Source organism: Chrysemys picta, chromosome 12 (genome assembly GCF_011386835.1).
Source record: "Chrysemys picta bellii isolate R12L10 chromosome 12, ASM1138683v2, whole genome shotgun sequence".
Lineage (NCBI taxonomy): Eukaryota > Metazoa > Chordata > Testudines > Emydidae > Chrysemys > Chrysemys picta.
Genome location: NC_088802.1, coordinates 54,707,501 through 54,731,553, shown reverse-complemented (window position 1 = coordinate 54,731,553; position 24,053 = coordinate 54,707,501). Strand labels below are relative to the sequence as shown.

Sequence of the window (24,053 nt, the reverse complement as noted above, 5' to 3'; positions counted from 1 at the left end):
TGTATTAAAAAACTGGAAGAAGGGGTCCCCTGAACGGGATTAACAACCGGCAACCTGACAGGGCTCGGAATGTAACTGGGACCAGGGAATCGCCATGGAGCGGGCGTGGCTCCGGTGGGGTCCCGCAGGGATCGGTTCTTGGCCCTTCGCTATTTAACATTTTTACCAGTGACCTGGGTGAAAACAGAAACTCCTCGCTCATGAAGTTTGCAGGTGACACAGAAATTGGGGGAGTGGAAATAACGAAGAGGCCAGGTCACTGAGACAGAGCGATCGGCATCGCTTGGTAACCTGGGCACAAGCAAACAATGGGTGTTTTAATAAGGAGACTTGTAACTGTACACATCTGGGAACAGAGCACTGGCCATGCTGCCAGGCTGGGGGGCTCTGCCCGGGGGAGCAGTGACTGTAAAAGATTTGGGGAGGTGGGGGGGGAAATCAGCCAGACGTGAGCTCCTGGTGCGACACTGGCCAAAAGCGCTGATCGGCTCGTGGGATGCACAAGCGGGAATCTGGAGGAGGCGCAGAGAGGTTATGTCACCGTGTACTGGGCACTGGTCCGACCCCTGCTGGGATCCTGTGTCCAGTTCTGGTGCCACAGTTCAGGAGGGATGCGGATGAATCGGAGACGGGGCAGAGAAGAGCCACGAGAATGATCAGAGGGTTAGAAAACCTGCCTTGTAGTGACGGACTCCAGGAGCTCGGTCGATTTAGCGTAACAAAGAGACGGTTCGGGGGGACTGGATCCCAGTCTGGAAGTACCGACCTGGGGAACTTGGATAACGGGCTCTTCAGTCTAGCAGGGGAAGGTCTCACACCATCCAGTGGCTGGACGCTGAAGCTGGACCCAGTCAGCCTGGGAATAAGGTGGACGTTTTTAACGGTGAGAGTAACTAAGCACAGGAACGGTTCCCCAAGGGGCCTGGTGGATTCGCCCTCACGGGCAATGCTGCAATGAAGATGGGATGTGTTCCTCAAAGCTCTGCCCGAGGGATTGTTGTGGGGCAGGTCTCTGGCCTGTGCTCTGCAGGGGCTCAGAGGAGATGACCACAACGGTCCCGTCTGGCCCTGGACTCGATGACTCTCCACCTCCCACCTTGGCTCAGGCTGAGAGCTCTTTGGGGCAGCGCCCGGCCCAACAGGGCCTCGGTCTCAGTTTGCTCCCGTAATACACAGAACTAAGTAGGATGGGAGGGGGCCCCTCTCCCTGCTCAGCTAGCAGCCCCACCAGGTAAAGTGATACCGGTTCGTTACCTGGCCCTCACAGCACACGAAGTGCTTTGCAGATAAGGTGCCTGCCCCATTGCCCCAGACGGTGGGGAGAGGGTTACAGTGCCTGGGCTGGGGGAGACGGGGCCAGTGGGTCTCCCAGGCCGGAGCAGATGGGGACAGTTAGCTGTGAGGGCTGGAGGGAATGAAGGGGGCTGAGGGCATGGTGGGGGGGCTGAGTGGTGTGGGGTCTCCTGGGCACTGGAGTGGGGCTGGCCTGTTGTCTGACCTCTGGAGACCTGGACTTTCAGATTAGCCACCAAAGCGCCCCCCGATGCCGGGGAGAAAGCAGCGCCATCACGGCTGCCGGCGCCAGCCTCCAGTGCCGAGCTCTGCCGTCCAACGGGGGGAAGCAAGGACACGTGATCAATGGCCCGGCAGCCCAGGCCCAACCGATCGACCGGCTGTGCTTTGCCAGCCGCTCCGGCTGCAGCAGGACACGCTCACAGGAAGGTCAAACGCCTTGTGTCAGCAGCTAGTGCCCCTCACCCGGGCAGGCTGGCATCAGGCACACCTCTCCCGGGTGTGCAGTGAGGAGACCCATCTGCACGGCCCAGGCCCGTCCTACCAGGGCCCTGGAAGGAGAGTGTCGTGTGACGCCAGCGTGCTGGGCACCAGGCAAACGGTCAGCTGCCATGGGGGGGCCAATTCCTGACCCTGGCGTAAATCCGGAGCGACTCTGCTGACTGCGCTGCCCCGTGACCCTGGTGCAGACGGGCACGAGCCCCTCCAAGCCAGCGGGGCTGCCCGTGCGAGCTGTGCCCACGCCCGTCGAGCGCAGAGAGTGGGATCAAGTGGGAACACGCAGGGACGTTTCGTGGCCCGAACACACGTGGGCTGCCTGGCGCTGGCGGGGGGGGGGGGGGGCGCCCAGGATGACCCAGCCACCCCGGGGACGAGCTGCCAGCGGGTGGGCGGGCGCGCCACCGTGCTGAAAAGGAATCAATTCACCATCTGAAGGGGTTTCCTTGGTAACAGCTGTTGTCCGTTTCCACCAATCAATGGCGCGGGGCTGGGAGGGTCAGTGTCCTACATAAAGAGTCAGGGCGGCACATCACCCGCTCAGTGCCGGGCTGATTCCCTTTGCCGGGCGCGGGCAGAGCCATGGCTGGGCTGCTGGGGGCCAGGCCGGCCGTGCCCCGGCGAGGGGGCTGCAGCTGGGCCACCTTCCTGCTGCTCCTACTCCCCGTCCAAGCAGGTAAGGGAGGGCGCCTAGCTGCTGAGCTGTGGGGGCAGCGCCAGGGAGTGATGCGGGGTGGGGGGCCGGGGTGGGGCAAAGCAGATGGCTCTGGGGAAGGGTCCCGGCGAGCCAGACCGTGTTCCTGGCACTGCTGGGAAAGGGGCTGCGCTGGCAGCCAACGGGGGCCACAGAACAGCCAGACAGGGGCATCCACCTTGACGTCGCAACTTGGGCCATTCAGCTCTCAGCCGAGACCGCGCCCCAGCCAGGCCTATGGGCGCAGCGAATCCGCGCCAGGACGGAGCGGCCAGGCCCCGAGCTGCGGTGGGACGGGAATGGCCCCCCGCCCCTCCGGCCTGGCTTGCAACCAAGTTGCTAATCCCCGCTCAGTTGGGCTTAGTGGGGAGCTCGTCTGTGCGGGGAAGGGTAATCCGCAGGAGAACCGCCGACAACGTGGATTTAAGAGCTATAATAGCGGGCCAAATTCACTGCGGGTGCAAGCGGCTGCGGCTCCAGGGAAGTCAAGGCAATCGGGCCTGCCACGTAGGCCAGTGCCACGGGGTGGGGTGCCCGGCAGAGGGAGCGAATCCAAAAAGAGCCGACAGGCCCTGCAGTTGGCGCTCAGAGGCCATGCCCAAGTTGGGGGCATTTCCTGCTCTCCGGATAACAGCCACAAACCCAGTCGCCGCTGGCTTTTCGGGACGGATCCCCAAACAGCGCGAGTTCGCCAGGAGCGATTCCTCCCCCCAGCCCTGCATCTCCTCCCCTCCTGGCTGAGCAGCGGGAACAGGAAGCAGCTGGAAAGCAGCGAAGTGAAACTTGGCTCGGCCGCTGGTTTAATTCATCCCGTTAGCCAAGTGGCAGCGTTTTCATTGAGTTAATGACGGGCTGTGAATCAGAGTCAGGGGGGCTGGGAGCCAGCGCCTTGGGCTTAGCCAATACCGGCTCTGGTAGCCGGGGCCTGGGGGAGTGGGCTCCTGGGCTGCCCCTGGGCAGCCGGCACTTGGGGGGCAGCAGAAGTGTGTGCCGTGCTCCCAGTCACTCCACGGGCTGGGCGGCCAGTGAGCCCGTGGCCAAGGCAAGAGACTGGGCTCCTCTGGGAACAGGCCAGCTGCCTAAGCCGTTTCTTCTTGCCAGGGGGTTCCCCGCAGCTCAAGTGGGCTACCCAGGGGAAGGGCGCGGCCCCGAAGCCCCACAGTCGAGTAGCCTCTGGCTACCGGGTCTGGAATTGGAACCCGAGGCCAGCTGGCAATCTCCCAGCCCCTGCCAGTCCCGCACTGGCCTGAGCCAGCCCCGCGGGGGTTGGGAGCCGCGTGTCCCCGTCCCCGGGCTCGGATCGTGCTCTGCTGCGCACACGTTATGCTGATCTTCCAGGAGCTGTTCGGCAGGGGGCCCTTCTGCCGTCCGGGGAGAACGGACTCGCAGCACGATGATAACATCCCTGGAAGGGTTTCTCCTCCCACTGCCCCCCGAGAGACCCGCTCGGCACCCGCATCAGGGCCTGTGATCAGAGCCAGCTGGGACCCAGGCCAAGCCCAGGAATGGAACGGGTCATGCTGGCCCGTTGTGGTTCCTCTCAGGGCACCGGGGGGTGCGGGCTGAGTCCTCCGGGGCCGGGGAATGGCTGGACGAACTCCTGGGTCTCTTCCAGCCCTGACTTGGGGGCGTTTGTATCTCATCCTAGAGGACTGCAGGGGGCTGGGCCAGGGGGCCGTGAACCCTTCGCGAGCTGTGCAGAGGTGTTGTGGGTTACAGCACTTTGTGTTGGGGCTTCCTGTGCCTGCCCATAGCCCCCCATCACGTCCCCCCTGTGCCCATCCTCCTCCCCCCGCCCTTCCTCCCCCAGCCCCCACCAGCCATCGCCCCCAGGTGCCACAGCACCCATCGTCACGGCCTGGCCTGGCACCCGCTCTCCAAGACCACCCCCAGCCCCCTGCACATACCCTGCCCGCACAGCTCAGCGTGTCTGTCCCCCCGCACAGCCCAGAAAGTGGATCTCAGCGGCGAGGCCGCCGGGGCCACCATTAACCACTCGCTGGCGCTGATCCACCGGCTGCAGGAGCTGCTGCAGAACGGCAACGCCAGCGACACCACGCTGCGGGTGCGCACCGCCGGCTCTGACGAGGTCAAGGTCTTCCACACCCACCAGCTGCTCCTGGTCCTGCAGAGCGAAGCCTTCGAGAGCCTCCTGCACAACCAGACCGTGGTGACGCTGCACGAGCCGGCCGACAACGCCGCGCTCTTCGAGAAGTTCATCAGGTGTGTGTGTGTGTGTGGGGGGGCTCTGACTGCCCTGGGCAGGTTGGGGGGAACCTCCTCACACAGGGGACCAGGCCATGGGCACCACTCCCCCATCTGGAGAGAGGCTGGGCACAGGGAGAGCCGGACAGGCCTGATGCCAGCCACAAAATGAGCCAGGAAAATACTGGCAGAGGGGCTGAGAGAAGAAGGGAGGGAGGGTATCAGGGCTACAGGGAGCTGGGCTCAAACCTTCATAGGGGAGCTGTACAGAGATGTCCCAGTCTGCCCCAGACCACACCAACAGTTTAGTTTAGGGTGACCGGATGTCCTGATTTTATAGGGACAGTCCCAATATTTGGGGCTTTTCCTTATATAGGCTCCTATTACCCCCCACCCACTGTCCCAATTTTTCACACTTGCTGTCTGGTCACCCTTGTTTAGTTAAAAGATTGGAGATTATGCCAAAGAGAGACCTAAGGCTGGGATAGCAGGTGACCGTGGGTCAGGAATGAGGGTCACTGGAAGAGCAGTGTGTGGGGGCAGCCCAGGGCTGGGCTAGCAGGGGCTGTGGGTCGGGAGTGAGGGGCACCGGCAGAGCTGGGGAGGGAAGCCCAGGGCTGGGCTAGCAGGGGGCTGTGGGTCGGGAGTGAGGGGCACCGGCAGAGCTGGGGGAGGGGAGCCCAGGGCTGGGCTAGCAGGGGGCTGCGGGTCAGGAGTGAGGGGCACCGGCAGAGCTGTGGGGAGGGGGGAGCCCAGGGCTGGGCTGGCAGGCGACTGTGGGTCAGGAGTGAGGGGCACCGGCAGAGCTGGGGGAGGGGAGCCCAGGGCTGGGCAGGGGCTGTGGGTCGGGATTGAGGGGCCCCAGCAGAGCTAGGGGAGGGGAGCCCAGGGCTGGGCAGGCGACTGTGGGTCAGGAGTGAGGGGCACCGGCAGAGCTGGGGGAGGGGAGCCCAGGGCTGGGCAGGGGCTGTGGGTCGGGAGTGAGGGGCACTGGCAGAGCTGTGGGGAGGGGGGAGCCCAGGGCTGGGCAGGGGCTGTGGGTCGGGAGTGAGGGGCCCCAGCAGAGCTGCCCTTCCCCGTGAGGTGTGGGGAGAGCTAATGCCGGGGGTGTTGTGTCACTCTGCGCCCAGGTATCTGTACTGTGGGGAGATCTCCATCCTGTTGCACCAGGCCATCCCTCTGCACCGGCTCGCTAGCAAATACCGCGTCTCCACGCTCCAGCGCGGGGTGGCTGAGTACATGAAGAGCCACCTGGCGAGCGAGTCCAGCCAGGGCCACGTGGTCGGCTGGTATCACTACGCGGTGAAGATCGGGGACGCGGGCTTGCAGGAGAGCTGCCTGCAGTTCCTGGCCTGGAACCTCTCAGCCGTCATGGGCGGCGCCGAGTGGGCCACGGTGAGCGCGGAGCTGCTGGCGCTGCTCCTGGAGCGCTCGGACCTGGTGCTGCAGAGCGAGCTGGAGCTGTACACCGCCGTCGAGGAGTGGGTGGGCCGCAAGCAGCCCGAAGCCCCCGTGGTGGTGAAGGTGCTGCGCTCCATCCGCTACGCCATGATCCCCCCCAGCCAGCTGTTCCACCTGCAGAAGCAGTCGGCGGTGATGGTGCGGCACTACGGCGCCATCCAGGACCTGCTCTTCCAGGCCTTCCAGTTCCACTCCGCCTCCCCCATCCACTTCGCCAAGTACTTCGACGTCAACTGCAGCATGTTCGTGCCCCGCAACTACCTCTCCGGCTCCTGGGGCTCCCCGTGGGTCATCAACAACCCGGCCCGCGACGACCGCAGCACCAGCTTCCAAACCCAGCTGGGCCCCAGCAACCACGACGCTAGCAAGCGGGTGACCTGGAACGTCCTCTTCTCCCCGCGCTGGCTGCCCGTCAGCCTGCGCCCCGTCTACTCAGACTCTGTCTCCGGAGCCATCCAGTCCATCCGGATCGAGGACGGGCGGCCCCGGCTGGTGATCACCCCGGCGATGACCAGCTCCGACTTCGCGGGCGTCAGCTTCCAGAAGACCATCCTGGTGGGGGTGCGGCAGCAGGGGCGAATCTTCGTGAAACACGCCTACAGCTTCCACCAGAGCACGGACGAGCTGGCCGATTTCCTGGCGCACGCCGACCTGCAGAAGCGCACCTCCGAGTACCTGATCGACAACTCCCTGCACCTGCACCTGATTGTCAAGCCCGTCTACCACTCGCTGATCAAGGTCAGGAAGTAGCCAGGCGAAAAGGTGCTGGGGACTGGCTGCTCAGGGTGACCCCGTAGCCTAGCGGGCTGGGCCCAGACCCCTGGAGAGGGCGGCCTGTGCCCCGCGCAGAGAACCGCTGAGCTCACAAAGCTAGGGGTGGAGGGGTTCCTAGGTAGAAGTGAATTAAAGCAGCGAGATTGTTTCCAGAGATGTACCTGCTCCGCCCCTTCCGACTTCAGGGCCCCTGCAGCTGGGCGGGGGACAACCATGATGCCACGTCTCCCCCAGGCCGGGCTCTCGGGGTGCTGGGAGGGTCAGAGCCTGCGGATACAGGCCATGGAAGAGGTCCCGCCCCTTGGGAGCACACTGAAAACCAAGCCCCTGAGTGTCTCTCTTCAAAATTCAACCTCCGCCCCCACCCCCTGCCCCTTTAAAGCTAGTTCTGTTGTCCGCTGCCTGCACCCGTCCCCCAGCTCCCAAGAGGGTCCGACACACACTGGCACGCCAGGCTTCGAGCAGGGAGGGCTTGTCCGCACTGGCAGGTTCCACCGTGGGAACCAGCTGAGTCCCCACCCAACGCTCCCATCGCTGGCTCTCCAGGCGTCCCTCCGGGCCAGTCATCCCGGCTCCCGGCCAAGGCAGGCGGCGCGGCGGGAGTGCCAGCCTGGCAGTGCTAGTGCAGGGCACCCTGGTGGGGGTAACCGAGGGAATTCAGCACGTTCCCCACTTGGCTCCCCCCGGTTCTGCTGCACCTTCTGAGCCCCCCTGCGCTGCATCACCGGGCTGGGAGTTCCCAGCATGCTCTGCGTTCTCCTCTCCTCCTTCCAGGGACCTGACGGACAGACAGACACCGGCTGCTTCTCTTTGCCTCCCGGGCGATGCTCGGGGCCTCCTGGACAAACGCCACTTGCACCAACTTCCAAATAAACAGCCGAAAAAGAGCCTCTGGGTGGTGCTGCTTTCAGGGGGGCTGACTTGTAGCATCGCAGACGTTCCCTCTGTCGGGACGTCGGCCTGAAACACTGCTCACAACAGGTAGCAGGGTGACCTCCGGCCTTCTGCCCTGGGGGCTCACCAGTCCCTTCTGGCTTTGGGGCCTTTCTGATCCAGTCTGACCTGCCTCGCCCAGGCCAGAGCCCCTCACCCTGCCTGGAGCCCAGCGCCTCTCTCTGGTTCGAACGGTTCCCACAATTCTGGGGGCTCCCGCCCCAGTGAACATGGCAAACGCTGGGCAGACTCGCCTAGCACGGCACAGCCGGGAACGGGTCCCGCCTGGGGGTAAGGCTCATTTACGGAGGGGTAATACATGATGAACAGATGGTTCAGTTAACGGTTAAATTGTTAGGGGCCAAGGGACTGTTTATACCCATGTGTAACGCCTCGTACCGCTGGGCTTCCGGAGCCATCCGGAACGCACACTAGCCATGGCTGCTAGCGTCTAACAGGTAGTGCTTGTTATTAACCCTTTATACCCAGCGACCCACCCCGAGACACAGGGAGAGGTGACCAGCCCTGTGGAAGGGGCCGGGCAAGACAGTGGAATTAAATGACTTGCCCAAGTCACACAGTCAGTGGCAGAGGCTGGAGCAGAGCACAGGGCTCGTTGCCAGCTGGGTTGGCCCTCAGAGCGGGCCCGAGTTGGGTACTCGTGCCAGCCTCCCCAAAGACAAGGAAAACCAGCAACCGAATGCTGCAGAAGCACAGTGGAACCGGGCTGTAGAATCTCAACAAATCACTTTTAATTTAGCCTTAACAAGAGGAATAAAAAACAACATTGCCAGGTAAAAACCCCAGGTTTGGAGTCCCTGGACATACCCCCAGAGACCAGGGCGGCCCCAGCAGCCCCACAGCCAATGGGCCAGACCCAGGCGCTGAGAGCCCCTGGATTGCGCCCAGCAGTGAGTCCCCCTGCCCCAAGCCCCTGCAGGCTCTCAGGCCTGGCTGCAATCCAGTGCCACCCCAGCTGCAACACAAGGGCCTGATCCTGAGCGCTGCAGGTCCCGTTGGCCGTGCTAGGGCAGGATCGGGCCCCGGCCAGGTGAAGAGTTTGGCAACACGATTTATTGACAGCGTAACCAAGCCAGCACCAGGGTCCACACCCCTCCTGCCTGTTGGCCACGCCAGGGAGATCCCCTCCCTGCCTCCCCTCAGCCCAGGAGCTGGGAGGGCTGGAGACCACTTTGGGGGCACCCCCTGCCCTCCCCCCCAAGACACTCGCAGACAATCCTCAGCCACAGCTGGCCCTGGGGGAGCAGAACCGGGGGGCCCTGAACTCCCCACTGATGGGCCCATGCACCGTGGGTTCAATAAGGGAGGGCCGGGGGTGCCCCCTGCCAGATTCATGGCCACCAGCTTTCCAGCCACACTCCCTTTGCAGCAGGCCAGTCCTGCTGCTATTCTGCCAGCAGGGGGTGCTGCTGAGCACTGCGAGACCCTCCAGGGACTGGGATCTGCAGCCCCTGGGGAGCAAGGGAGTGACATGGGGGGCTGGAAGCCCGAGGCCAGCGGTGCAGGCAGGGCATCGGGGAGCTGCAGCACTGACCGGCCGTGCGGGGCACCCGTGGGGCAGAGCCCTGGGCGCAGTGCAGCCGGCACGGTGGGGTAGCAGGCAGGGGTAGATGGGTGGCAGCGGTCACAGGAAGCTCTGGGGTGCGTAGGGAGCGTGGCACCCCAAGCCCAGCCCATGCCCGGAAGCCAGTGGGAGGGGTGGGCGAGACCAGCAGTCCAGAGGGAAGGCACAGGGCAGCAAACCACAGGGCTTGAGCTGCATGGGTGCCTGGCGTCCGTCCACACGGGGTCAGCGGGATGCCTGGCGCGCCATTGCCCCCACCTGCCCCACGGCAGCTGAGGCGTGGGGCTGTGAACAGAGCGACCTGCTGGGAACAGGCGGCTGGCCACCAGCCGAGCCACTCTTCAGCTCCCCATAACCCTCGGCAAGGGGGACGCGGCGGTCTGAGCGCTTCCCGGGCGGAGACGGCTGGACGGAGGGGTAGAGAGAACGTGTCCAGACGGCTGCGGAAGGGACAGACTCCAGCAGCCAGGGCTGCGGGGCAGCCGGGAGGAGGGAGAGAATCGTCCGTCCATGAGAACTATATTGGTAAACCCCTTTCCTGCTGCCGGCTCTGCCCAGAGGAGCCCCCCCCCGGCGCCCTGCTCGCCCCACCAGCCCTGCAGCAGCTGGGCATGTACCCCAGGCCCAGGCCCTCCCAGTCCGGGGCTGTCTCCTCTCAGCCCATCAGTAGCGCCGGCTCCTGCCGTCCTTGGCGTAAGCATTGGTGCCGTTCAGCGTGATGTAGCTCAGGCGGGGGCGCTGGCTGGGCTGGGGGCCTTTCTTCAAGCTGCCGGGCTGAGGGAGGGGGAGCGGGAGAGACGCCGGGTCCCCCGGACCTGGGGGAGAGGGAAACAAACAGAAGAGGTTTGCAAAGCGGAGCCCGGCCCCGATCCGGGTCCCACGGCAGCTCCCCACCATGGGCCGCGCCCTCAGCACGGGACAGGAGGACACGCGACGGGCAACGTGGCCACAAGGGCGGTAGCAGCCAAACAGAAAGGGCCAGCAAGGCATGCTGGGAAAAAACAGCTCCTATGTAAAGGGCCGTGCTGGGCTGGGGAGACTTAGCAGGGCCTGGAAGGCGGCAGGGAAGGGGCCCTGGGGTGCGGCTGCTCCCAGCTCTGCTGTGCCAAGGGTCCCTGGCTTCCGTTCTCTTCTTCCAGAGCCACAGGGCTCGTTGCGGGAGGAGCAGAGAACTGGCCCATGACACAGCTCGTCCTGGGGGAGGGATTGGACAGGCAGGACTGGGGCTTTCGCCGCCCGCCGGCCTGGGGGCACCGAGGCTGGGGGCGGCGTCAGTGGACACAGCATGGCCAGCAGAAGGAGCTGGACGCTGCCCCCTGAGGTGGGGCGGAGGGACGCTGGGAGGGCAGCGGGTGAGCGGCTGGCTCTGCTGTGGGCTGGGCAGTGCCCGGTGTGTGAGCAGAGAGAGGGGCTGAGGGAGCTGCTCGGGCCCGGCCTGGGACACCAGGCCCAGTTCCAGCAAGCCAGGGTCCCGCTCTGCCTGCAATGGAGGTGGGACCCCATGCCCGTGTGCTGCCCGCAGCACGCTGCCACTGGCACCGAGGGGGATGCCCAGGCAGCAGTGACTGCGATGGCCGGGCGCCCTGGCCCCAGCCAGCCCGAGGCTCACCCACCTGCATGCTGGCTCTGCGGGAGCCTCCCTTTGGCTTTGCCAGGCGCCCGGGGGTGTGGCACCGGCGGCCCCCCCGCTGGCATCCTGTGCTCAGAGTTGCTCTCGAGAGGGCGGCACCGAGTTACGTTGGGCTTCGGTCCTGGGAGCTGCGGGGGAGGGGAGGGGGAGAAATGGTCACAGCGGCTCGGGGGCAAAGCTCAAACCAGGGGGCAGCTCGGTGACTTGCCGGAGCCCTGGGACCTGGATCCCAAACCCTGAGCCTCGGATCCAGGGTTACAGCTCCCCGCAAAGGGAGCCCAGCATGCAGTGCATTGTGGGTAAGCCGCAGGCTCGTCCCTGCCTGCCTGGCACCTGGCCCCCACCCCCAAACGCACAGCCCCAGCCCCTCCCCCGAGTCCACACAGACCCGCTCTGCTAGCGCGGGTGCCGGGGGGCTGGCCCCAGAGGGGCTCTGCGGGAGCAGCTCCTCGGGGATCGGCTGGCGTGGGGACGGCACGTACCCTGTGGCCGGTGACCTCGAAGGACCTGGACCGTCGCTTCCGCCTTTTGCCGTCCAGCGACTCCTCCCTCTTCCCCAGCTTCTTGCCACCCTTCTTGTGCCCCCGGAGCCAGGGCCCGGGGGAGTGGCTGGGGTGGAGGCCCTCGGCCCGCGAGGCCGTCTCCCCGGTGCTGCTGGACAGGTTGTCCTCGCTGGCGGCATGCTGCAGGCCGGGGCAGGGCGGGCGCCGGGGCGCAGGGGTCTCCGGGGAGAGGGGGTCTTCGCTCTCGCTCAGGGAGTGCAGCGACAGGCTGCTCCGCTCCTTCATGGGCTCCAGCAGGTGCAGCCGGTCGGACTCCAGGACCCGGGAGCGGCGCCGGGCAGCCTTCACTGCAATGCTCTTGGTGCTGCTCAGGATCTCCCTGCGCTCTGCAAAGAGCGGGCGCCGGCGTGAGAGAGCGAGGGGTCCCCCCAGTCGCATGGTCCAGATCGGGGGGGGGGGGTGGTTGGGCCCCTCCCTGAACCCCCCACCCGGATCTGCAAACTGGAAGCATCATACCCTCAGCCTCATCTTCACCGTGCCCGCAGTGCCCCTAATGCCCGGAGGGCAGACAACCCACATCAGGGAAGAGATCCATCCCCCCAGGGCTCTGTGAGCTGCTGCAGCATTTTGTGGAGGGGGGGGGGGAATGGGACAAGCACCGGCCACCCTGGACCCTGCGTTGGCTCCGTGGCTGTGATCGGACGGGCGGGGTTGGGGAGGGGAGGAAGATGGCCCATGGCCAAGGCCTGGGGCAAACACTGCAGCTGGTGTGCTTGGGCCGGCAACGCTACACGTCATAGTCTGCACCATACTGGGGGTCTGAGGCTCCCTGCCCAACCCCCTATCTCCCCACAGTCTGGGGGCCTTGCAATGGGATGGCCCCAAACCCAACCGAAGAGCGTCCCAGATGGGGGCAGCGTGCCGGACACGACCCCACCCCCACGTTACCCAGAAGCCCCTGACCCTTAGGGCTCGGGGGGCTCTAACAGGCCCCAGCGTGGGCAGCGGGAGCTGTTTGCCACTGCCTGGCACCGTCTGTGCCTTCCCTTCCCCAGAGAGGAAGTGACGGCGCAACTGGGCCCCACCCCGCCCCGAGAGCTCCTCACCGCTGCGCGTCAGGGCGACGTCCGAGCAGTTCTCGCTGCTGTCCGGGGAGGAGTTGGGGTGGCTCTCCAGGCAGGCCAGGCTCCCCTGGTGCAGGTACTGGGGGAGAGACGGGAGGTGAGCGCGTCTGGCCGCTGCCTGTGGCAGAGATACCTGCTAGCAAAGGGCGCTGCTCTGCACTCGCTGCCTGCCCGTTTGGGCTGGGATAGGACTGGCGAGGGCAGGGCAGGGCAGGGCAGGGCAGAAAGGCGGTAAAAAGCCCAGAGCCCAGCCCTGCCCAGGGTAAACCCAGAGCAAGCCCAGCCGGACGCCAGGCAGCGTGAGCGGCATCTGGCCAGGTTTCCATTGGATTTTTCGGTTCTGAATCACTCACACTCGGTAACCGTTGTCGAGCTCAGAGCCCCGGGGGGCGGGTTCTGCTCTAGGGTGACCAGACAGCAAATGTGAAAAATAGGGACGGGGCTGGGGGGTAATAGGAGCCTATATAAGAAAAAGACCCCAAAATCGGGACTGTCCCTATAAAATCAGGACATCTGGTCACCCTATTCTGCTCAGACAGTGAGGAACAGCTCCTGCCCCAAAGAGCTCCTGGGCCAAAGAGCCCAGGCTGACAAGGCGGAAACCGAGGCACAGTGACTTGCCCAAGGTCACCCAGCAGCCCAGTGGCGGAGCCGGCAGTAGCCCCAGGACTCCTGGCTCTGTGCAGCGCTCCAGCTACTAGTCAACGCTGCCTTTCACAGAGGCGCGTCCGTGCCCTGGGCCCCCAGCCCCTCCCACACCAGGGCCTTTCCCACGCTGCCCCACGCACCTCTTGGGTCACCATGCCGTTCACGTGGATCGGGGGCGGGGTCAGCACAGCCGAACTCTTGATCTGCCGCACCCGAGGGCTGGTCCTGAACACCTGGGCCGGGTCGCTGCCGGAGAGGGACAGACGCCCGTCACACCCAGAACAGAGAGACGGTGGGAATTCACACGCACGGGATGCTGTGCTGAAAGCGGCTAATGGCTCCCGTCAGGGGAGTCTTGGATCCAAAACCCAGCCCAGGCCTCGGGAAAGCCGACGGCTCTGCCAGCTGCCCCAGTGCAGGTTCAAGGAGGAGCAGTCAAGCCCACGTATCTAGCAAAGGCAGCAGCAAACTGGAGCTGCCGCGTGGCAGGGCAGAGCCCAGCCGCAGGGACAGACGTTTCCCTAGCTGCAAACGCGGGACTAGGCCGTGGGTTGCAGCCGGGCGTTGCAGCAGGACGCCAGGAGCAGCAGTGGCGTGACACGGGTGGGAAGCAGAGACAGAGTGGCAGGAGGGGCGGCCCTGGGGGTTTCTGAGCTAGGAAGCTGCCTGCAGCTCGGGGGAACAGGACAAAAACGTCGCTGACTCCGTGTCCATTTCTCCTCCCAGCCCCACACCTCAGGGAAGGGCAGCGAGGAGGTTCCCTTTGCTCTAAACGTGGCCTCTTAACCCCCCCGGCTCTTCCTCTGTGGGCCTAGCTGAGCCCGGCAGCCTCCTCTCTGCCCACCTGCTGCATCCAGCCGCTCGTGCCGCCTCAGGATCACGGGCAGACAGAGCCCGGGGCTGAGTCCTAAACACAGACACCCACGGGTGCTGGACTCTCCCCGGGCCAGACGTGTGGCGCTCGGCCCCTCCTGCCCCCAGGCGAGGCCCTACCTCTCTGCGTCCGGCACGAGGGGCGGCAGGGCGTGCCTGCGGGAGTCGCGCTGCAGCAGCAGCTGGTGCTCCGAGCCCAGCGTCCTCACGCTCTCCTGGTCGGAGTCCAGGGCGCTCTCTGCAGCCGGGAGCTGGGGGATCTTGGGCAGAGACGTGTCCTGCGGGGGAATCAGCCGCTGTTACGCCCAGCCCAGCCCAGCTCAGCCCAGTGGATTAGGGGTCCCCTGGGGGGCGCTGCAGGACACAGCCCTTCACTCACTGGTGGATTGGCTCTGTGGGGCTAGAGGGAACCCCTCCATATTGAGCCCCCCAACCCCCTCCCCTGGAAAATTACCTTGCTCTCTGATTGCCTCCTCCCAACACCCAGGCGCCCCCTGCTCCCCACTGTGTGTGCTGCACATCTGGGGGCTGGAAGCAGCACTCACTTTGCCCAGGTTGCAGCTGGTCACCCCCTCCTGGGCCAGGGTACATGAGGGCCCAGAGAGCACCCAGGGACCCGCTCTGTTTCCAAGGGGCGGAGCGATGTCCGGACCCCACGGGGTGTGAGTTGAGAGGGACGGACCAGCGCCCCCCACAGGTACCTTCAGGGCTTTGGCGGCCACGCGGTCCAGGCTGGCGACCCGGTCCAGGCTGCCCTCCTCCAGCTCCCGTAGGTAGATCTCATACAGCTCCTCCAGGTGGTGCGGGACCGAGAGGTGATATTCTGCCAGGGACAGGAGTAGATGGAAGGGGGGGGTGTCACAGACTTAGGGGAGCACCCCCCCTACCTACACAGGGCCCCCAGCCCTGCATTAATCCGGACACAGGTCCCTGGGCCAGAGGCGAGCCCGGGGGGGAAGGGGCTCGGGCCAGGCCAGCAGGAGACGGGGGCGCGCGAGATGACATGATCACGTCGCGACATGACATCACCACGACATAGCCCCGTTGCACGGCCACACAGCCTCGCCACGTCATGCCACGGCAGCAGCCCATTGCGACGCAGGTTCACGTCACGACAGCGCCGCGTTGCGATGTGACCCCACGGCACCGGCCCCAGGGCCCCGCAGAGCCCCCTGACCCCCCCCAGGGTCCCCCCGCCCGGGGGGGGGCCCGCACCGTGGATGATCTGCCTCTGTTGCTGGATGATGCGGTCGCAGAGGCTGCGGTGCTGCTCGAAGCGCCGCACCACGTAGTTCTTGTGGCGGATGACGTTGTCCTTGAGCAGGGCGCTGGACTGCATCTCCGTGTTCTCCAGCTCCAGCTCGTGCACCTTGCAGAGCAGACTCAGCACCTCGCGCTGCTCCTCCGAGCTGATCCGCCGCGGCAGCACCTCCTCCAGCCGCCGCCCCCGCTGGCGGATCTCCTTGAACCGCTTCTCCAGCTCCGCCTGCGGGTGCAGAGCAGCCCAGGGGCCGCGTCACGGGCCTGCCCTTCCCAAGGGGTCACAATGCCATGGACTGGACCCCTGGCCAGATGGACCCCGGCTTGCCCAGCCCCGGGCGCCCCACATCCAGCTCTGCTGGTGCCCCTCGGTCCCAACCCACAGCCCCTGCTAGCCCAGCCCTGGGCTCCTCCCCACAGCTCTGCCAGTTCCTCATAATCCCAACCCACTTCCCCTGTTATCCCAGCCCTGGGCTCCCCACACTCTGCCGGTGCCCCTCAATACCGACCCACAGCCCCCTGCTAGCCCAGCCCTGGGCTCCCCACACTCTGCTGGTGCCCCTCAATCCTGATCCACCGCAGCCCCCTGCTAGCCCAGACCTGTGCTCCTCCCCACAGCTCTGCCAGTTCCTCATAATCCCAACCCACTTCCCCTGTTATCCCAGCCCTGGGCTCCCCACACTCTGCCGGTGCCCCTCAATACCGACCCACAGCTCCCTGCTAGCCCAGCCCTGGGCTCCCCACACTCTGCTGGTGCCCCTCAATCCTGATCCACCGCAGCCCCCTGCTAGCCCAGCCCTGTGCTCCTCCCCACAGCTCTGCCAGTTCCTCATAATCCCAACCCACTTCCCCTGTTATCCCAGTCCTGGGTGCCCCCCCTCCAACTCTGCCAGTGCCCCTCGATCCCAACCCACTGCCCCCTGCTAGACCAGCCCTGGATGCCCCACACCCATCTCTGCTGGTGCCCCTCAATCCCGACCCGCAGCCCCCTGCTATCCCAGCCTGGACCAATTCTGACCAGAATCTGGCAGTCACAACAGCTGATGCCAATTGAGCGGTGGGGCGGGGGCGGGCTGGGGGGCGGGACCCAGCACTGGGCTGAGACCCACCAAACTCATTTCCCCCCCATCAGGCCCCAAATCCCAGTCCCACATCACCTCCCTCCAAGCTCTCCCTCACCCCCCCACCCCAGGAACCTTTTGCTTGCGCAGTTTCTTCTGCTCCCCCATGAGGGCGGCGATGTTCTCCCTGGCCGAGATCACGTCCTGCGGCTCCGGCGCGTCCGGCTGCTCGTCCCCGGTGTCCGAATCCTTCTCGCTCTCGTCCTTCCTCAGCTCCTCCCTGCACTTCTGGGCGCGGTGCCTCTTCTCCTGGTCCCAACTGGAGCCGCCAGCGGAGAGCGCGAGCGTCAGTCGCTGGCAGAGGGCAGGGCCCTGGGCCCCGGGCTATGCCCAACTGCTGACACGTGGCGCTCCTCGCCCACTGACACAGGGCAGTAAACCTGGCTGGGCATTACCTGGCTATACTGACCAGCCCCCCCCGCCGGCTGCTGAGCCAGGGCGATATCCCCAATACGCCCAGCCCGCCAGGCCCCCAGGCCAGTTCTATTATACAGGGAGGGGGGAGGTTTCCGGGAGCCCCAGGGACACCCCGGCTCTCTGGGGGGCTGGGCAGGGCCGGGCTTACTCTGCAATGGTCAGCAGGTGCCGGGTGCTCTCCATCTGGAGCTCCATGGAGCTGTTCTCCAGCTCCATCAGCTGGCGCCGCACGTCCATCTGCTCCTGGAAGGCGCCGATCAGCTGTTCCCGCAGCTGGTCCATCTCCTGCCGGTCGCAGAGGGAGCCGTGGAGCTGCACCTCGGCTGTAACACACCAGGGGTGGGTTTGGTCACCGTGGGGGCGCCTCCTGCCGGATATGGCACGTACAGAGCAGCCACCGTCCCTGGGACACTGCACGCATGGGGGCATGCAGGGATCCCTCCTGGGTCATCAGAACCCCCCTCCGCCAGGGAGGGGCGCAGCCGCTTAGGTGCCTCCACCGGGGAGGAGTCGTGGCTGGGAGCCCAGCCCTTGGCTCTGGCGGCAGCAGGGAGTGGTGCCAGCTCGGTGTGGCACGGAGAGGGCAGTGCGATCGGGCCAGGCGCAGCCCGTGCCCCACGAGCGGTGGCGGGCCTGCCAGCGGGGAGGGCCGGCCCCGTGGGCGTTACCTTGGATGTGGCGGATGTCGCCCCGGGCCGGGCGCGGCCCCTGCGAGTCGATCTTACACTTGAGGCGCTGGATCTCGCTGCGCAGGTCCGAGATGATGCTGGTGTACTGGGCAATGTGGTATGAGACATTGAGCAGGTTCCGCTTCACCTGCAGAGACAGGGGGCGAAGGGTCAGCGCGTCGGGGAGGTGATCCCCGCCAGCACCACACCCCGACCGCTCCTGGGGAAGAGGGATGAGAGGTCTCTCCTAGAAGGCAGGAGGGCGGCGTGCTGTGTGCCCAGGCGAGGGGGAGGATCAGGATGCCGGGTGTGGGGGAGGATTGGGGCACAGAGTGGGGGAAGGGAGGGCAGGACACCAGGTGCCCTGGGACGGGGTGCCGGGTGAGGGGATGGAGGGCGGGGCGCCGGGTGAGGGGATGGAGGGCGGGGCGCCGGGTGAGGGTGGACAGAGGGCGGGGCGCCAGGTGAGGGTGGACAGAGGGCGGGGCGCCAGGTGAGGGTGGACCGAGGACGGGGCCCCGGGTGGGAGGGCCAGGTCCCAGCCGTACCGTGGTTTTGATGCTCTTGGCGCGGTCGGCGTAGGTGAGGGTGCTGCGTGACTCCTCGAAGGCACTGCTGGCCGGGCTGATGTGCGCGATCATGACCGTGCGGCTGTTGCCCCCGAGGGAGTCCTGGTGGCAGAGGATTGTGGGGCTGGGTGTTTGCCGGGGCTGGAGGCTGCAGCCCTATCCCCAGCCCCTGCCCTGGAACGAGCTGGGCCCAGGCCCGTCTGCTCACCCCCAGCCTGGTGCTCTGGGCCCGCGCTGTGCTGGCCCCTTGGCCACGCATCGGTGGTCCGACCTCCCAGCATGCATTGCACCCTGGCTGACGTGGGCCAGGCTGAGCCGTGCAGAGCTGGTGCCGTGTGACCCATGCTGGATGCTCCAGCCCTGGGTCCCCTCCCCCGGCCTGCACCCAACTGCCCTTGGCTTGGTCCGGTGCCCACTCCAAGGGGCTGCCGATCGCCCTGCCCTGGCCCAGGGTCCGGCGGGCGCTAGTCCCGCTGTACCTTCAGGAGGCGGGTGAGCTTGCTGTCGCGGTAGTTGACGTACTTGGGGGCCCCCTTGTCGCTCAGGGCGTTGATGCAGTTCCCCAGCGCCAGCAGCGAGCGGTTGATGTGGGCTCCCTCCTTCATCCTCTGCCCGCGGTTCTGGGTCTGTGGGGGCAGGGCGAGGGCATGAGGCAGGGATTCGGGGCTTTGGGGGAGGGGCACGCGGGGCTTTGTGCATGGCCACGCCCGAGCCCGGATTACACCCCGGCTCGCGGGTGACTAGCAGCACATGGAAGAGGTGGCTTGGCCATAAGAACGTCCGGCAGAGCGACAGGGGCTGCGCGGGCATCGGGGAAGGCGCGGCGCAGGGCGCGGGTTCTGTACCTACTGTGCTGCCCACACGAGCCACCGCCGGAACCCCCTGCAGGGCATGGCGCGGCCAAGGGCCCCATCCTCCACTGGCAAAGCACTCGTGACTAGGGGTGTTCGGCTGTTTGGAAACATTCCCCCGCCCCTCCCTGCTTAAATGGCCTTTTTCTTTTTAAAGGAGAGAAAATCAAAGCCAACAGCCCAGCTCTGAGCAACAACAAGCCGGTGCAAACAAGCAACCCTACAACAACAAACCAGTGCCCATGAACAACCCTACAACATCAAACGAATACACACACGCAACCCTACAATAACAAATCAGTGTGCACAGCCCAGTGCCCACAAACGACCCTACAACAACACACCAATACTCACAAGCACCTCTAGCAGACCCCAGTGCGCAGTGCCAGCCCACCGCTTGCGGGCAGCACTTCCGTAACAGAACCTCTCCTAACCCAGTGCTGGCACTGTCCCCGCAGGTGCCACCTTACCACAAGCCGCAGGCGAAGTTACAACACGAACCAGCCAGGAGTCCAGGCATCTGACCTGGCCCCCTACGGGAAACCGCCAGAGCCCCCCTGAAATACATGCTGTGCCCAGTAAATGGAGTGTGGAAAAGGGGATTGGTCTAGAGGGCTAATCCCAAGCCTGGGGCACTAGGGGGCGCTGCGAGCTTGACTAAACCCGGGCAGCACCAGCTGGCAAAGTCCATTGTTCTGCCTGGCACCAGGACTGCGTGGGCAGAGCGGATCCGGGAACGAGGACTCCAGTCCCCCACGCAGCACCGGGGAGCGCAGCCTGCCGACGAACCCGGCACACGAAGTCGCCTGAGACTGTGACACATGGGGGCCCTACGCCCCAGGACTGATCCAGCCCCAAAGCTCCGGCGCCTGTCAAACATACAGTCTGACCCACGGCCCCCTGGAAGCGCCAATCACCGCGGTATCTAGGGGCCGAAGGTATCCATTGTTGGCACACCAAGCGGGAGGCAGCGCGTGTGTTGTCATGCCCATGAGCCTGACCTACTCCTGGTCCATCACCCAGCTGTGCCGGTGCCTCTCAGTTCCGACCCACTGCCCCCTGCTAGTCCAGCCCTGGCTCGCCTGTGCCCAGAGACTGGCAGCAGTGTACCCACAGCACAGCACAGCACACGGGGGACGTCCGACCTAGACCAAGGTGGATGCATTTGGCAGGCCCAGCTTTCCGGGCAAGGGATGGGTTCTCTGCCCTGCCTTTCACACATTCCCTCTCTCTCCATTCAGGACATGGAGGGGCCAGCCCCACGCTGCAGAGTTGGGGGGCTCTGGCAATTGGGGGGGGAACCCCTGAACCCTCCCTTCAGCGACTGATTGTGTCAGAGCCTGTCTCCTGGCCTCAGTGACCCCCTCGCTGAGATCTGCAAACCCCAACTTGCAGGGCAGGTCCCCGGCCCCGTCTCACAGACACAGCCAGGGGACGTGGCTCGACCGTGGCTGCACGGCCAGGCTGCAGCAGCCCTGGGATTAGAACCCACCATCCTGGCTCCCGGCCCCAGACCACGTCCCCTCAGTGCATCATGCAACTGCCACATCCCCAGCACCCGGGCTGAGCCTCTCCACCCCACCCGAGAGCCTGCCCACATCTCTGTACACCCACCCTCCTGGGCACCCCCACGGTGCGAGGAACTGTGCTCCCCCTGCACCGCCCGGCCGCTGGCACCGCCGGGCTCCCCCCGGAACCCGCTCTCCGTACCTGAGACGCCCTCTCGGAGCCAGCCAGGTCGATCATGAAGAGCCGTCCCACCCGCACCTCCTGCATGATGTTCTTGATGCGGCTCTTCTGGCGGACGGTGACCTGCAGCACGGCGTGGGACCGCGACGACGTCTGGTTAGCGGCCGTGGGCTCCTGCATCCGCTGCTTGTTCCCCTTCAGCAGTAGCTGCATGACCTGCGGGGCGGCAAGGAGGCGAGAGGGAGACGGTGTGCGGGGCGAGAGAGAGGCAGAGTGGGACACGGCCGGTCGCTCTGCCACCCAGCCCCTCCAGCAACCCGCTGCCCGTGGCATCCTCGCGTCGCCGCTGGGCACCCCTGCAGCACATCCAGCCTGTGTCCCTGAACATTCGTTCCCCTCTGTCCCCCAGCCCAGCGTGCCGGGTCAGTACACGCCCCGCCAGTGCCCAAACAGGGACCCTGGGTCCCCCCTTCACAGGATGTCACTTCAGCACCGTGGCAGGCTGTGGTGCCACACCAGGACAGCGCGCTGACAGGACTCGGAGGAGGGGACTGCGGGCAGGGCGCCCACGGCCAACAGCCGAACCACGGCTCGTCCAGACCCAGCTCCGCTGGCCCGGCATCCAGGCATGGGGTGAGTCTCTAGGCTCCTACACTCGGGGCCAGGAGAGGCTCTGCTGGGTGGGGGAGCTGCAGGATCGAAAGTCGTACCAGGGTCTGTGCCCCACGCTCACCTCCTTGGCGTTGATGGTGGAGACTTCTGTGATCCCCGCCACCTGGATCACTCCCTTGGCGTCCTCCCGCAGCTCCAGGAAGCCCAGTGACGGGTTGAGCAGGTCCCGGATCATCTCGTTGTAGATCTAGTCGTGGTGGGCGCAAGCGGGTGGGGGTTGGCACGGGGGAAGGAGAGCGGCAGCCAAACAACCCTCCCCCCATGCCTTTGGCCATGGCAGGGGTGAGCCATCCCATGCCAGCTGCAGGGGCACCACCTTGGGGCCTCCCCATGCCAGCCTCCCCACCCCACCCATCCGGGCTGCAGCAGATCACCAGGGAACCCAATGCACCCTCCACAGTCAGCCTGCCTTCACTCCCCATCAGCCCTGGCTGCCTGGTTCTTGGGATCAAGCCCTGCCACGCTGAGGCCTACAATGGGGCCAGCGTGGGACATGCCGAGGAGGGGCCTCACCTTCCCCCAAGCCGAGGGCACCCCCTCCTTGGGGGGGCCAGGCAGAGCGCCAGGCGGCAGCCGGGAAATGCAGCTGATATGCAGGGAAGGGCCAGGACACTAATAGCAGCTGGCGAGTGCTGCGTGTGAGCGCCCGTGCCCGCCAGCGTCTGCACCCAGGCACGCTGGGCACCGCTGGCTGATGGCTTAGAGGCTCCAGGGCCCCGGGCCTGGGCCTGGCTCCCAACCCCCCACACTACTAGGGATGAATCGCTCAGAGAAGGAACATGAGCGTCCTCTGCTCCTTGGCACCTGTGAGCTCCCCCAGGCCCAGAGTCTGCTCCCCACCCTGCCCTGTAGCAGCCCTGGCATGAGGCTCCAGGAGCTGGCACGCTGCCCTCAGCCCTGCCCCTCTGGACCAGGCTGGCGGCAGGACTGGGCTGGGTCCTGGCTGCACGAGGGAGCTGGGCGTGCCCCCGGTCCCTGCCCAGGCCCCGCTCCTGGATATTTATCCTCTCGGCCACCCCGGCCCGGTTGCCTGGCTCCCAGGGAGTCTTTGTGGGTGGTTCCTCCCCGGCAGCCTGGCTGCATGTGTCAATATTGTACTAGCCCGTGCAGGCAGTGAGCTGGCGGCGGAGTCCCCGCGCGTTACCATGGCGATTATCTGCCCGCTGGGCACCGAGCGGGTGCTCGCTGGACCACAAAGCCGGGCGACTGAGATGGGCAGGGGAGGCGGGGCGACCCCGGGGGCTCCGCGTCAGCTGGGGGAAGGGGAAGCCAAGTCCCCGCAGTCCCTGGCACCTCCCAGATCATACACATGAATGCACATTACACACCCCACCCGCCTGTCTGTACGCACGCGTGCACACACACTATGCAGACTCTGTGTATGAGCACCACACACACAACCCGCCTGTCCCCACGCACGCACACACTACACACTACACTCTGTATGAGCACCACACACACAACCCGCCTGTCCACACACACGCACACACTACACCCTGTATGAGCACCACACACACAACCCGCCTGTCCACACACACGCACACACTACACCCTGTATAAGCACCACACACACACAGTATATACAGACACAACCTGTAGGAGCGCCATACACACCATACACACACAACCCACCTGTCCATACATAAACACACTATACAACACACCCTGTATGAGGACCACACACACCATACACACACAACTCGCCTGTCCATACACAAACACACTATGCAACACACCCTGTATGAGCACCACACACACACAACCCACCTGTCCATATACACACACACTATACAGACACAACCTGTATGAGCACCACACACCATACACACACAACCTGCCTGTCCTTACACACTCGGGCCTTACCTCGAGATAGGACATGGACACCTCGTACTCCATGTCATCGCTGGTCTCCTCAATGGCTCTGAACAGGTCGTGGAGGGTGCGTGCATAGATGCCGGGCTCGTGGTCTGTGCCCAGCATGGTGTATGTCTTCCCACAGCCTGGGGGGGCAGCAGGAAGGCAGTGTGTGCTCTCTGCGGGGCAGGGGACCCCGTGGGTCCGTGCCGGGCGGGGTGGGGACGGGGCATCCCCCGCGGGTCCGTGCTGGACAGGGAGGGGACGGGGCGGGAACGGGGCATCCCCCGTGGGTCCGTGCTGGGTGGGGAGGGGACGGGGCATCCCCTGCGGGTCCGTGCCGGGTGGGGAGGGGACCCAGCCACCCGTGGCTCGCAGGCATCCCCTGTGGACACCTGCTTCATGCTGCCCCCTCCCCTTTGTGGCTCTGCACCGACTCCTTAGCAGGCCCTGGGTCCCTCCCAGACCCTGCCCTCCCGCCACCCCGGTGGCGAGGCTGAAACGCCGCCATCCTGGCCAGAGGGGCGGATGGCGACTGGCCCGTTCGGCTCCCTGCATCGGCCCCTGCGGGTGAGCGTTCCCAGTGCCGCGCGGCCCTTACCGGTGGGGCCGTAGGCGAAGACGGTGGCGTTGTACCCGGAGATGACGCCTTCGATCAGGCCCTTGGTTGTGGCGCGATAGACCATCTCCTGCAGCCAGAGAGCGCGGGAGGGTGACAGGCCCCGGGCAGG

The 24,053-nt window shown here is 65.5% G+C and overlaps 2 protein-coding genes across 5 annotated transcripts in view; one reads left to right on the top strand and one right to left on the bottom strand.

The window, feature by feature from the left end:
• The first annotated feature begins 2,265 nt into the window (after positions 1-2,265).
• Positions 2,266-7,810, top strand: BTBD17 (BTB domain containing 17). Of its 2 annotated transcripts, XM_065563723.1 has the most exons (4): positions 2,266-2,467; positions 4,432-4,708; positions 5,821-6,889; positions 7,700-7,810. In XM_065563723.1, the coding sequence occupies exons 1-4, from the start codon at positions 2,374-2,376 to the stop codon at positions 7,796-7,798; spliced, it is 1,539 nt and encodes a 512-aa protein (XP_065419795.1). In that variant the 5' UTR covers positions 2,266-2,373; the 3' UTR covers positions 7,799-7,810. The 2 variants fall into 2 exon arrangements, with proteins under 2 accessions (XP_065419795.1, XP_023960408.2); XM_024104640.3 differs by having other exon boundaries at positions 2,269-2,467; positions 5,821-7,810.
• Positions 7,811-8,588: 778 nt separating this feature from the next.
• Positions 8,589-24,053, bottom strand: part of KIF19 (kinesin family member 19) — a 29,052-nt gene continuing 13,587 nt past the window's right edge. For 2 of the 3 annotated variants that reach the window (XM_005283126.5, XM_065563721.1), the window contains 17 exons: positions 23,924-24,011; positions 23,332-23,468; positions 21,530-21,655; positions 20,818-21,012; positions 18,736-18,882; positions 18,236-18,358; positions 17,688-17,835; positions 17,168-17,342; positions 16,678-16,861; positions 15,437-15,707; positions 14,923-15,044; positions 14,342-14,499; positions 13,489-13,594; positions 12,683-12,779; positions 11,556-11,962; positions 11,057-11,201; positions 8,589-10,258 (listed from right to left, as the gene is read on the bottom strand). In XM_005283126.5, the coding sequence (XP_005283183.3) occupies positions 10,107-10,258; positions 11,057-11,201; positions 11,556-11,962; positions 12,683-12,779; positions 13,489-13,594; positions 14,342-14,499; positions 14,923-15,044; positions 15,437-15,707; positions 16,678-16,861; positions 17,168-17,342; positions 17,688-17,835; positions 18,236-18,358; positions 18,736-18,882; positions 20,818-21,012; positions 21,530-21,655; positions 23,332-23,468; positions 23,924-24,011 (2,781 nt within the window). In that variant the 3' untranslated portion in view covers positions 8,589-10,106. The remainder of the gene's footprint in view (positions 10,259-11,056; positions 11,202-11,555; positions 11,963-12,682; positions 12,780-13,488; positions 13,595-14,341; positions 14,500-14,922; positions 15,045-15,436; positions 15,708-16,677; positions 16,862-17,167; positions 17,343-17,687; positions 17,836-18,235; positions 18,359-18,735; positions 18,883-20,817; positions 21,013-21,529; positions 21,656-23,331; positions 23,469-23,923; positions 24,012-24,053) is intronic. The other variant, XM_065563722.1, reaches the window with a different exon arrangement.

Bases quoted from the DNA above. Each gene is read 5' to 3' on its own strand.
- BTBD17 (XM_065563723.1), top strand. From the start codon at position 2,374: ATGGCTGGGCTGCTGGGGGCCAGGCCGGCCGTGCCCCGGCGAGGGGGC. The intron at 4,709-5,820 runs GTGTGTGTGTGT...CTCTGCGCCCAG, and splicing joins CTCTTCGAGAAGTTCATCAG to GTATCTGTACTGTGGGGAGA. The intron at 6,890-7,699 runs GTCAGGAAGTAG...TCCTCCTTCCAG, and splicing joins TCTACCACTCGCTGATCAAG to GGACCTGACGGACAGACAGA.